The 13,445-nt window shown below is 38.3% G+C and overlaps 1 protein-coding gene and 1 long non-coding RNA gene across 3 annotated transcripts in view; one reads left to right on the top strand and one right to left on the bottom strand.

Moving 5' to 3' along the window:
- The window catches only part of LOC123766685 (nephrin), a 62,257-nt gene extending 56,788 nt beyond the window's left edge, over window positions 1–5,469 (top strand). Inside the window, exon 19 of the mRNA XM_045755964.2 lies at window positions 3,071–5,469. Coding sequence (XP_045611920.2) covers window positions 3,071–4,476 — 1,406 coding nt within the window. The 3' untranslated portion in view covers window positions 4,477–5,469. The remainder of the gene's footprint in view (window positions 1–3,070) is intronic.
- The window catches only part of LOC138354290 (uncharacterized), a 52,426-nt gene extending 39,714 nt beyond the window's left edge, over window positions 1–12,712 (bottom strand). For both annotated transcript variants that reach the window (XR_011223543.1, XR_011223544.1), the window contains exons 1-2: window positions 12,241–12,712; window positions 4,333–4,446 (exon numbers count right to left, since the gene is read on the bottom strand). This is a non-coding gene — a long non-coding RNA (uncharacterized lncRNA). The remainder of the gene's footprint in view (window positions 1–4,332; window positions 4,447–12,240) is intronic.
- Between the last annotated feature and the right edge of the window lie 733 nt (window positions 12,713–13,445).

Raw genomic sequence — 13,445 nt, 5'->3', positions numbered from 1 at the left:
AAGATCCTGTGTATCGAATTTACTCAGTTTCTACGATCGGGCCACAGAGATATTACAGGAAAGAGATGGCTGGGTTGACTGCATCTATCTGGACCTAAAAAAGGCTTTCGACAGAGTTCCACATAAGAGGTTGTTCTGGAAACTGGAAAATATTGGAGGGGTGACAGGTAAGCTTCTATCATGGATGAAAAATTTTCTGACTGATAGAAAAATGAGGGCAGTAATCAGAGGCAATGTATCGGAATGGAGAAATGTCACAAGTGGAGTACCACAGGGTTCAGTTCTTGCACCAGTGATGTTTATTGTGTACATAAATGATCTACCAGTTGGTATACAGAATTATATGAACATGTTTGCTGATGATGCTAAGATAATAGGAAGGATAAGAAATTTAGATGACTGTCATGCCCTTCAAGAAGACCTGGACAAAATAAGTATATGGAGCACCACTTGGCAAATGGAATTTAATGTTAATAAATGTCATGTTATGGAATGTGGAATAGGAGAACATAGACCCCATACAACCTATATATTATGTGAGAAATCTTTAAAGAATTCTGATAAAGAAAGAGATCTAGGAGTGGTTCTAGATAGAAAACTATCACCTGAGGACCACATAAAGAATATTGTGCAAGGAGCCTATGCTATGCTTTCTAACTTCAGAATTGCATTTAAATACATGGATGGCGATATACTAAAGAAATTGTTCATGACTTTTGTTAGGCCAAAGCTAGAATATGCAGCTGTTGTGTGGTGCCCATATCTTAAGAAGCACATCAACAAACTGGAAAAGGTGCAAAGACATGCTACTAAGTGGCTCCCAGAACTGAAGGGCAAGAGCTACGAGGAGAGGTTAGAAGCATTAAATATGCCAAAACTAGAAGACAGAAGAAAAAGAGGTGATATGATCACTACGTACAAAATAGTAACAGGACTTGATAAAATCGACAGGGAAGACTTCCTGAGACCTGGAACTTCAAGAACAAGAGGTCATAGATTTAAACTAGCTAAACACAGATGCCGAAGAAATATAAGAAAATTCACCTTCGCAAATAGAGTGGTAGACGGTTGGAACAAGTTAAGTGAGAAGGTGGTGGAGGCCAAGACCGTCAGTAGTTTCAAAGCGTTATATGACAAAGAGTGCTGGGAAGACGGGACACCACGAGCGTAGCTCTCATCCTGTAACTACACTTAGGTAATTACACACACACAGTGGAACCTCGAGTGAGAGAGCACCTCAATTTACGAGCATTTTGAATAACGAGCACACCAATCGCCGACAATTTGTCTCGATTGGCAAGCGTTTATTTGATTAACGAGAAAACCACATGGTGCGTTCCCGCTGGGTCTCGCTCGGACACCTCCGACGATGCAAATAACTTTTTTTTTGTTTTAAAGATGCTAATGCTAATGATGCTGGGATGTAAAGGGAGTGACTGCTGTAATGTTACAAACCATTGATTTTTGTTTTTTAGACAAAATTAGAAAACAAAATTGAAAATTTTTAAAAATTAACAAATGTCAAAAATGTTCGCTCAGTGAATGTCAGGTAGGCTGCTACATTTCCCCCAAAAAAAATTGAAAAAAAAAAATATAAGAATTTGAAAAAAAAATATCAAAGGTTCGTTCAGTGATTGTCAGGTAGGCTGCTCCATTTTTGAAAAATAATTGAAAAAAAAATATTGAAAAAATTTGAAACCAAGACAAATGTCATAAAGGATCATTCAGTGTATGTCAGATAGGCTGCTCCATTATTAATAAAAAAAATATGACAACTACAAAACAAATTGAACAAATTTGAAAACATGAAAAATGTCATAATGGAGCATCCTACCTGACAAATACTGAACAAACCTTTATGACATTTCTCCTTTTTTCAAATTTGATAATTTTTTTTTTTATTTTTTTTATACAAAACTGGAGCAGGCTACCTGACATACACTGAACGAATCTTTTTCTATAAAAAAAAAATGAAAAAAAGTACAAATCTGAAAAAAAAAAAAGTCATAAAGGTTTGTTCAGTGTATGTCAAGTAGGCTGCTCCATTTTCTTAAAAAGAAATGAAAAAATACAAAAATAAAATTGAACAAATTTGAAGAAAGAAAAATGTCATAAAGGTTTGTTCAGTGTATGTCAGGTAGAGTGCTCCATTATTTAAAAACCCGAATATCATATTGATGTTTTTCAGTGGTAGAATGGATTATTTTTATTTCCATTTTTTAAATGGGGAAATTCGTTTTGAAAGACGAGCGTTCCACATGACGAGCTAGGTGCCGGAACGAATTAAATTCGTTAATCGTTATACAGTATATATATATTGTTGAATATGACCGAAAGAGTAAGATTAATGATTCTAACACAAATCTTAATATTTCTAATGTTTTTCTTCATTGTCGGGGGTAGTTGAAAAATTAACTCTTCAAAGTTCCTTTTCACACTTTATTTATGGTCTGACACCTAGGAGCATTTTGCAAGAACACTTCTTACATTTTCAAAGACAATTTTACATACTCAGATTGTGCTTATATTCGTTTTTGGATGATGTGATAGTATACAAATGTTTTTGGGTGAGGTGACAGGACAAATCAATGGGAAAAGACAGAACACGGAACAATGGGTATATTGCGTGTTTTATCTTCTTGCGTCTGTGCTGGTTCGGGGTCTTGAAGTGGGTAGAATATAATTGTGTTAATTGGTTGTTGATTGCTGGTTTTGACTTTCTGATGAGTAGGGCCTCACTAATGTCGAGTATCCTGTTATCGTTGTATCTGTAAATAATTTCTGTGTTGCTTGTTAAGATTTCTCTGGTGATGGTCTGGTTGTGTGAGGAGATTATATGCTCCTTGATGGAGCCCTGTTGTTGGTGCATTGTTAATCGCCTAGAAAGAGACGTTGTTGTCTTGCCTGTATACTGAGAATATATATACTGTACATACATAGGCCCATGTATATATACTGTGTATATACATTACACAGTACTGTATTATGATAACTGCATCTGCACACAATATTTAATCATTATTACAGAATGAATATACTTGGTAAACATTGACTTTTATTTCACACACAGGATCAGAGCCAGTCTCAAACTACGACAGCAGTAATCCCACCATAAAAGCCACTGTTAAGTTAACCACTGTACAGAGGCAGCAAGATAAACCAGCACTTGGCCATAACCCAACCACTACCGCAACTTTCAGTCCTCAGCATCAGCCACCATGTACATCATCCAAAGCACAATTAAGCCATTTAACACCTGAAATGTCAAGCAAGACTCAGCAACAGCAACTATTACCCCCTTCAACATTCAGGGTTAAAAAATGCTTACAACAGCCTGCTGCACCAACAAATACTCAGCAGTGCCATCTTCAACCTGATTTGTCAACCAGAGCCCAAAAGCACAAACTTTCAAACAATTCGCCAATGCGAGTCCAGCTATGCCATCTACCACCTTCTCCAACACAAGCTGAACATCGGAATCAACCACCCAACTCAGCAAACAGATTACAGAATCATAGTCTTCCACCCAGTTCACTAACAAAAGCACAACATACCAGTATACCACCCAACTTACCAACAAAATCCCAAGATTGCCACCAACCACCATATTTGTCAATAAGAACTAAAAATACTCTACCCCCTGCACCACAAAAAAAACAGCATTACTCTTTATCATCAAATTCACCAACCAAAATAAAAAAAGACAATCTGTCCTTTGACACATCAATAAAGTCACAGTACCAATCTCCATTTAAATCACCTAGTAAAAACAAACACAGTATACCAACTGACACACCAACTAGGATAAAACATCGCCCACCACCTGTTCCCAAAGTTCTCTATCAGCACTGTACTCCACCCACCCCACCCAAACTACATCATCGTGCTCCACCACCCTCACCCAGTTTACAAAAACATCACCCTCCAACTATCAAGTCTAATCTAGAACATCCTTCACTCATTTCAACCAGCTCTGGATGGCCATGTCCACCACCCAGCTCACCTTTTTTAGAGGAGCAGATGCTTCCTCCATCAACCCAGTCTTATCAAACACAGTGCAGTCTTAGTCCTGACCCTGTAAGTTTACTTCCACTGTACAAAAGTGATTGTCAAATTAACACTGTTCCAACAACCTCAACAGCTCACCAAAATAATTTTACTTTTCCCATTAACCTTAGTCATGAGATTCCTAAGTATAAATTATCTGAATCTAAAAATAACACAAATCATGGAACTATCATAAAAAATTCATCTACCATAATTAACTCATCACACCACAATGATTCGACCCAAAAAGATGATCAATTGTCTAAGAATGATAGAAACACTTACCAGGGGCCATTAATGTCTCAGACCCAGTCTCATGCTATTGTGGATGACCAAGCACCTGTGGCCACAAGCTCACCAGTATCACGTGCACGTCGATCCCGATTCCCTGATGATTTTCTGCGGCAGAAAAGATGTGATAAGTTGTGACATGTTGGTACAGCATGCATACTGTACAGTACTAGGTAAAGAGGAAAACCATAAAATAATTTTCACTTGCTATAATGAATTAAAGGAAGCATAAACCTGTGACTTTTATATATTGGTTACTTACTAATTTTAACGTACAAAATACAGTACAGCACCTGTAGTAATTATATAATAAAAAAAAATGTAATTTCCCAAGGTACAAACATTTGTTATAACATGAATTACTGTATATGATAAATTAACTAAACATAATGAAAAATATTAATAAATTTAAAAAGTATATAATAGTAAATTTATTCCTTGCATGACATTCAGTGAAATCCAAAATACTGTACAGTAATTAAATTTTTCAAAACAAATTTAAGGTACATTAATTGTATTGGAAATACACTTTAACCCAAACCTTCCTACTTCTTCAAACATAAGCACAAAAAGCAAACACATTTGTATCATTTTATGGGGGGCGGTGTGCAAGACAAACATATAAATTATGACACTAGCTCTCCACATGTCAGCTGCTTAATTTAGAAATTGTACTTTTGGTCGATCTCGAACCCATTGATGATGTGATGATGTAAATTGAATTTTGTAACTAACTCACCAAGATTGTAACTTGCTTAGCTAAATGAATTGTGGAGTTCAGTCCCTGAGCCCATTATGTGCCTCTGTAACCCTTTCCACTACCGCCCACAAGATGGGTATGGGATGCATAATAAATGAATTGAACTATCATTTTACTGTTAAGGAAAGATTTTCCCCAGTAGCTACTGTTCTATACATGTTATTAAGAAACTCCAAGCTAATTTAGGATTAATGATTAATATTTGTTGATACTGTAGTATGCTTTGGCAGCTTTGGTCTTCCCAAAACTGGTATGTAACATGAGAAAACACTAAAAACAATTCCTAACAGCATATATACACACAAAGTCACTTGACATGTTGCAACTGTCTTTTTTTTATGTACACCTATATGAAAAATGGATTTAATTTTGGAAGAAATAAAGACATTTATATTGCCTCAAAAGCCTTGTAAGTCCAAATACACAATATACATGAAAATAAATGACAGATGAAATATGAACAAACTTTGAGATTACAATCAGAATTGTGATTAATATGCATATTTACCTGAATTTACCTGAGGGCCACTAATACTAATGGCCTCAATGAGGACAGGAAGCTGGCGGCTTGTCAAAGGTCCCCCCATTTGTCCAGTTGAATTTTTCTATCTGTATTTTAAAACCTAGTAGAGTTTTGGTGTTTACGACTTTGGCAGGAATGCGGTTCCACGGGTTTACAACTCTATGGGTAAAATAGCATCTCCTGTTTTCTGTCCTATATTGTGGCTTGTTGAGCTTGAACCCATTGCTCCTCGTTCATGTTACATCTGACCTTTTGAAAAAAGTGTCTGGCTCGACATCATTGAAATTGTTTAATATTTTGAAGGTTTCTATTAGATCCGCCCTGTCATGTCTTGCCTGCAATGTTGTTAGTCCTGTGGCCCTTAACCATTCTTGATACAAGAGATGACTAAGCTCTGGTCTGATTTTTGTTACCCGGTGAAGCACCTTCTCCAGAGCAAATATATCTTTCTGGAGATAGTCTCCTTGCCTGGATGCAATAATCCGGTGGGAGTGCACCAGAGACTTATACAGTTGAACAACTTTCCTTGAAGGTAAAGGTACGCTTGATTATTCCCAAGGTTTGGTTTGCTTTTTTTTACTGCCGCTCGCATTTGTTGTGCGACTTTTAGTGAATGATGGACTCTTGACTCCAAGGTCCTTTTCTTCATCTATCTGTTGTAAGGTAGTCCTGTCAATTTGGTAGTTGTGATTGTTATGCCCCACATGCAAGGTCTTGCACTTATCGACATTAAAGAGCATTTGCAAGTCATCAATTTGTTAAGTTCATTCAGATCTCTTTGTAAGGTCACTTTCACTTTCACTTCCCACTTAGTGTCATCTGCAAATCTGATGATGTGGTTTGTAATATTCTTATCTATGTCATTGATGTATATGAAAAAAGGTTTGGCCTCAAAATGGACCCCTGTGGTACCCCACCTAGCACATTTCCCCAGTCAGATTCATTCAAATTTAGCACGACCCTTTGTTTTCTATGTTTTAATCATTGTTTTATCCATTCCAGTATTCTCCCATTTATTCCATGTGCCTGTAATTTCCTTGCCAGTCTCTCATGTGGTACCTTGTCAAAAGCTTTAGCAAAGTCCATGTAAGCTACAACTACCAGAAGTCCTTTGTCTGAATAGTCAGTTACCATTTCCAGAAATGTGAGCAGGTTAGTGAAGCAGGATCTATTTTTAACAAATTCATGTTGCATTGACTTTACAAGATTGTTCTCTGTGAGATGTTGAATGATTCCCTCCCTTAGGATTCTCACCATGAGCTTGCAGATGTGTGATGTCAAGCTGATCAAATGGTAGTTTTCTGCCGAGCTCTTTCTGCCTTTTTTAAAAATGGGGTAACATTTGCATTTTTCCAATCCAGGGGAACTATCCCTTGGTCCAGGGATTTTCTGAAAAGGAGTTTCAGTAGTATGCATAGTGCATTTGCCAGTTCCTTTACAAATTTGGATTAAAATCCATCCACACCTGGGGCTTTTGAGTCTTTTAGTTTGTTAATGGTCTTCCTGATTGTGTCACATGTAATGGGTATATCCTTTAATTCATTCTCTTCACCTCCTTCAAACATTTGTGTTGGTGATGTACCTGGTTAATCAGTTAACAAGGTACCCAATCACTGCTTGGGTGAACAGAGGTAAACAGTTAAGGATTGATGCCCATACAATCCTCCCTTTACCCCAATACTGCGCCAGGCAACATATTACCGGGCGTGCTGGTGTGCCAGCTGACATGGGATCACATTAGTATATCATAAGATTCAAAACTCCCATGCATACAAGGGGGGGGGCTCACATTTGTTTCCTCAGGCCTCCAGTAACCATCCCCCATCTTGAAAAAAATCCTGAATCCCTCACTTTCCTTCCATGGCCTTAGTAACATGGCCTACATTACTAAGGCCTACTTAATGTCAGACTTAGTAACATGCAGGGCAGCCCTACTATGAGCCACTCAAATTTTAGGTGACCACAGCAGCAAGCGAGTGATAACATTATATATTTCAGGCAAGATGTGTGCTTTGTTCAATTACAAGATTTAGGCTTATAGAGTATAGGTTTATATATTGATATTAATATGAATAAATACATGGTATATGATTATATATATATATATATATATATATATATATATATATATATATATATATATATATATATATATATATATATATATATACTGTATATATATATATATATTGTTACGGCCCTCTCGGGTCGCAACTGGGTTCTTACTCTGATGTTGTTAGAGGAAGGGTATCCGGCCCCAAGCCAGTAGTGGCTTTCAAGGGATGTGATCCGTAACGCAAGTAAATTAAAAGGGGAAGGGAAATAAAGTCAAAAACTTAATATAATATAATGATCACCGTCACCAATAAATATGTATAAACGATTACACGGGGGGGGGAGTATAACCACTATAACACACTGTCGTCTTCTTCTGAAGACCCTGGATCCTCTCGGTGCCAAGCTCTCAGTGCTCTCGTGGCCTCACGACGAATCCTTCGAGAAGCTGAGTCTACCCCGGCCACAGGTCAGCCAAAACACTGTTCCACTGGGGGCACCGCCGTGGAGGCCGTCAACCACAAGTCCAGCAGATGGCTGGCAGGTTCCGAATCAGCAACGCTGGTTAGGCCACTCCACGAGCGATACTAGGGTAGCGCCCTAGTCAGGAGCCTCGTGTGATACCACAGATCACTCTCCTTTCCACAATACCCAGTGGTTAAGCGTCTCCACCAGTCAGTCCCGGGTATGACAATCCTCAACTGCCGCTTCACAGGCAGGGTAACACCACAGTGTTCATCTGGGAGGTGACTCACAGCTGCTGCAGCAAAACACTTGGTGTCGAGACGGCTGCCTTGGGTAGACTGACTCTACTTCCATTACAGCAGTCCCAGGTCGACTCTGTAATCAGACACGTCATCACTAACAGGGACACACAAAAGCACCTCACTTACAGGCTCAGACCCAAACGCCCACCTATCCACTCCATAGATGGCGTTGTCGTCTGAGCACCACCTCACCAGAGGTCAGCAGCGGCTGTGTTGTAAGCTGAACAGGACTGGAAACTGGCCCTCGTGGCCAGTACACCTCGTCCTCACCAGGTGTCGTCATCCATTTGGAGGGGGTTTCGGGAGCTGACCCACTGATGGCGTGGTCGTCACTGCTCCGTGCTCGGACGTCGGGCTCGGGTCCGTAACATATATATATATATATATATATATATATATATATACACACACACACACACACACTTATCAGTACATGTATATGTATATTTTCAAAATTATACATAATGAACACCATCTTTGACCCATATATACAACTTGTTAGAGCAAAAAAACTAAATAAAGTGAGATACATTGAAAATAAATTGATAAGTGGGTTATTCCCACTTTGCCACTGAAAGCTGTGGCAACTCTCCTCACTCTTGCCAAAAATAATGCAACCTCTTCAGGCCACTACAGGTAAACTACAAGAGGTAGAGACTTTTTACTTGGATTTTTGTGCCTCCTAGGTGCTAATTAATAATGTCAAAACAAAACAAAAATACTGTTTTTGGAACAATTTATTTTTGGTCCACCACAAAAATTATTTTTACACCTTATAAAAGGTGTGCAGTGCAGGGGTTAAAAAAGGCACTTTCATCACACTGCTCAGGTCAACTTTTTTAAATGAAGTTTATATATAATTTGTATCTAAAATCCCATGGAGAAATACATAAAAAATATTGTAAGTTCAGAACAGGTTTAGAACACTATATAATGTATTTGAAGTTAAGACTCAATGCTTGTTCTAAATTATTTTGTTAAGTAATCTATATCTAAAAGTAAGCAACACTTTTCCAGAAGTACAGTATTGTTTCAGATTGTTGTAAGAGAATTATCACTATTAATAAATAAAGGTGATGGTGCCAGCCTTATTCAACAGATTATGATAATGTGAAGTACATTCTCAGATGTTTTTAAAAAACCATCTTAATAATAAATCCTAGCCAAACTTAATGACTGTGGATATGTTGAATACAAACAGTTATGTGGTACTATACTGCAGTGTTTGGATACAGTCTTATGGAACACTGCACTGTTTTGAAACATTATGAATTAGGAAGATGCAACCCTCATAGTACAAGCAGGGTAGCAATATTGCTTTCTCCTGTATTCAAGTATTGCTGTGCCTCATAGTTCTGTCTCTAAACAGTGTAGTGCCTCGGATTTGCATTCAAGATGTTGACAACACCTATGTTAGGAAAGGTTTTATTCAACAATTTTAAAATTATTTTTCAATATAACCTGATATCTAAATGTACACTTAGGAGCAACACAAGCATTTCCTGGGGATCTACACAGCTGAAGCACAGTACAAGATGGAATAAATATTAAATTACTAGAATGAAACAATGGCTAAAACAAAAAAGTGGTCATCCTAAACAGAATTCAATTTGACTGGAAAATTGTGGGGAGTGGAGTACTGCAAGGTTCCATCTTGAGGCCAACCCTTTTTTTCATATACCTGTACTCACCTAGCAGGGTGTATGTCCTATATATCCTATCTTTATGTCAATGACAATGATGGGAATATTACAAACCACATCATTAAATTTGCAGATGACACTAAGATCTAAGGTAAAGTAGGAAGCAAAAACAATACTGAAGCCTCACAAAGAGATGAACATGAACTGTACAAATGGTCAGAAGGAATACAAGTCACATCGTACACTAGACGATTTTCCAAATGATTTTGAAACCTACCTAACCTAAACCAAACCAACATGCTTGGATACTTTTGAAGGTGTTTCCCTGCTTGGATACTTTTGAAGGTAATTTGTGACTACCAATTTTTGTCAACTACCATTCAAGCTGTCATTGCAATCAATCTTATATTGTTTCTGCTGTATTGTGCCTACCAATTTGTTGTCAACTACCATTTTAAGCTGTCATTGCAATCAATCATAGCTACCTATGTGCTTTAATATACTCTACCTATAATTTTCTCTCATCTTTTTTTTTTTTTCATTCCATGTAATCTGTTATCATTTTTTTGTCTATAAATTTTGCAAGTATTTACCTCCTTAAAATTTTCTTAGATTAAGGACCTGCCCGAAACGCTGCGCGTGCTAGTGGCTTTACAAGACTGTAATTATCATAATTGTATCCTCACATTCCTTATGTACATTCTTGTATATGCATAAATAAATAAATAAATAAATAAATAAGGTGTCTCCCTGCTTGGATACTTTTGAAGGTGTCTCCCTGCTTGGATACTTTTTGAAGGTGTCTCCCTGCTTGGATACTTTTGAAGGTGTCTCCCTGCTTGGATACTTTTGAAGGTGTCTCCCTGCTTGGATACTTTTGAAGGTGTCTCCCTGCTTGGATACTTTTGAAGGTGTCTCCCTGCTTGGATACTTTTTGAAGGTGTCTCCCTGCTTGGATACTTTTGAAGGTGTCTCCCTGCTTGGATACTTTTGAAGGTGTCTCCCTGCTTGGATACTTTTGAAGGTGTCTCCCTGCTTGGATACCGCAGTCCTGATGTGTACAGTTGCCCGAAACGCATTGCGTAATAGTGGCTTTAGGCATTGTATGTACTAGCTCTATCTATATATCGATCCATTAATGTAACATCACTTGTATGTATATACCTTTCCTGAATAAACATATTTATTTATTTATAGTTGAATAACCACTTTCTTTTCATTGAAGTCTCAGGTTGTTTGACTATTCCCTTAGGTTTGGTTGGCTTTTTTTTATGTCAGCATCAACTTAGTCTCTGTGGTGTAGTGGTAAGATGCTCGCCTGGCGTTCCGCGAGCGCTTTGTCCTGGGTTCGTATCCTGGCCGGGAAAGATTTACTGGGTGCAAATCCTTAACTGTAGCCTCTGTTTAACCCAACAGTAAAATGGGTACCTGACTGTTAAACAATTCTTCGTGGGGATCGTATTCAAGGGACCATAGGATTAAGGACTTGCCCGAAACGCTACGCGTACTAGTGGCTGTACAAGAATGTAACAACTCTTGTATATATAAATATAAAAAAATTGCAACTTTCAGTGATAGTGGAGCCTAGCTACTATGTCCATTTCTTTGTCTACAGTATCTATTGCAAGGTCAGCTGATAATTTGATAGTTTTGATGAGCATTGTTAAGCCCTTCATGCAAGGTGTTTGTATTTTTCAACATTGGAGAGCATTTGCCAGTCTTCTGGCCGGGGTGATAATTTTGGACATGAGACGATTCAATAAACTTCATTTTTTGTTCGTTAAAAATGTATATGTAGTTATGCTAGTATGTATTAGCTTAGGTTAGGCTGCACTGGGCTTGGTTGGGTTAGTTTAGGTTAGTTTGCTTTAGGTTAGGTAGGTTTCTAAATCCTTTGGAGAATCACATGTTTTGCAAAATGTTTAACACTGGGAAATAAAAATTAATCCCAAAACTAAGTCAGGACTAACACTGCAAAGCAGCTGATCCCCTGAATTCATCTCGTCAAAACCTTTAAAAAACAGTGAACAAGTTGGAGGATATTAAACCAGACCATTTCCTTAAAAGGCCAAATATAACACACACAAGGAGTAACAGCTTTAACCTCACGTAAGAAGCTACACCGTAAAACACATACATTTTAGAACCGCCTACCTGATGAAGCCGTAAATGCTAAGCCATTACTTCAGTTCAAAATCCATAGAAAAATCCTCAGGAATAATGAAGGGCATTTGACAAAGCTCTGGCTTCCTGTCCCCGTCGAGACCATTACAGATATGATGACCCTCGGGAAAATTCAGGTAAAATACAGGTAACCTTGTCACCAAGTGATTAGATCAGTCCTGGGAAAGTGGTGTTGTCAGTCCTAAAGTGGTGTTGATGCTGTACCACCAATTGGCAAAGTTGAGTAATAAGTTGCTGTCGATATTGCTGCTCACATCTGTCAAAGTTGGATGATAGGGCGTTGTTTGTAGCTGTCAACACTTGTCAAAGTTGGCGGGGTGGAGAGAGCTCACAGTTGCCACTCTCCGCCTCCACGCACACTCTTCCATAAGGGACACTACACACTTCGTACACACCACTGACCGCTCCCAGCCATGACTGACCCACAATTACAGGCAAGGGGTATTCACCTAGTTGTATTCACCTAGTTATTCTTGCGGGGGTTGAGCTCTGCTCTTTCGGCCCGCCTCTCAACTGTCACTCAACCTTTTTTTCACTCACACACACACACACATTTGATTGACAGTTGAGAGGCGGGACCAAAGAGCCAAAGCTCAAACCCCGCAAGCACAATTAGGTGAGTACCCCCAAGAAGCAGCCTATAACAGCTGTTTAACTCCCAGGTACCTATTTACTGCTAGGTAACAGGGGCATCAAGGGTGAAAGAAACTCTGCTCATTTGTTTCCGCCATCGCCGGGGATCGAACCCGGACCCTAGGATTATTAGTCCCAAGCACTTTTAAATACAAATACAAATACAAATATTTATTCAGGTAAAGTACATACATACAAGATGAAATACAAAAGTTGATGGAGTTATAGATAGAGCTAGTACATACAATGCCTAAAGCCACTATTACGCAAAGCGTTTCGGGCAGGAAAAACACTAAAACTAAAACTTAATACTAATTGAGATTAAAGTATAAATTGTGTTGAGAAAAAATCAGAAAAAAATGAAAAAAGGTGAGGGGGAAACATGGCAGAAAAAAACAAAAATACAATTTTTGTATTTTTGTATTTTTTTTTTTGTATTTTGCTCAGTATTCACTGTGACATTTAGAGCAAGGTGTAGGGGCCTCGTAGCCTGGTGGATAGCGCGCAGGACTCGTAATTCTGTGGCACGGGTTCGATTCCCG

The sequence above is a fragment of the Procambarus clarkii genome, chromosome 62, assembly GCF_040958095.1.
Source record: "Procambarus clarkii isolate CNS0578487 chromosome 62, FALCON_Pclarkii_2.0, whole genome shotgun sequence".
Lineage (NCBI taxonomy): Eukaryota > Metazoa > Arthropoda > Malacostraca > Decapoda > Cambaridae > Procambarus > Procambarus clarkii.
The sequence above is the reverse complement of the archived record's forward strand: the minus strand, read 5'-3'. Positions and strand labels throughout refer to the sequence as shown.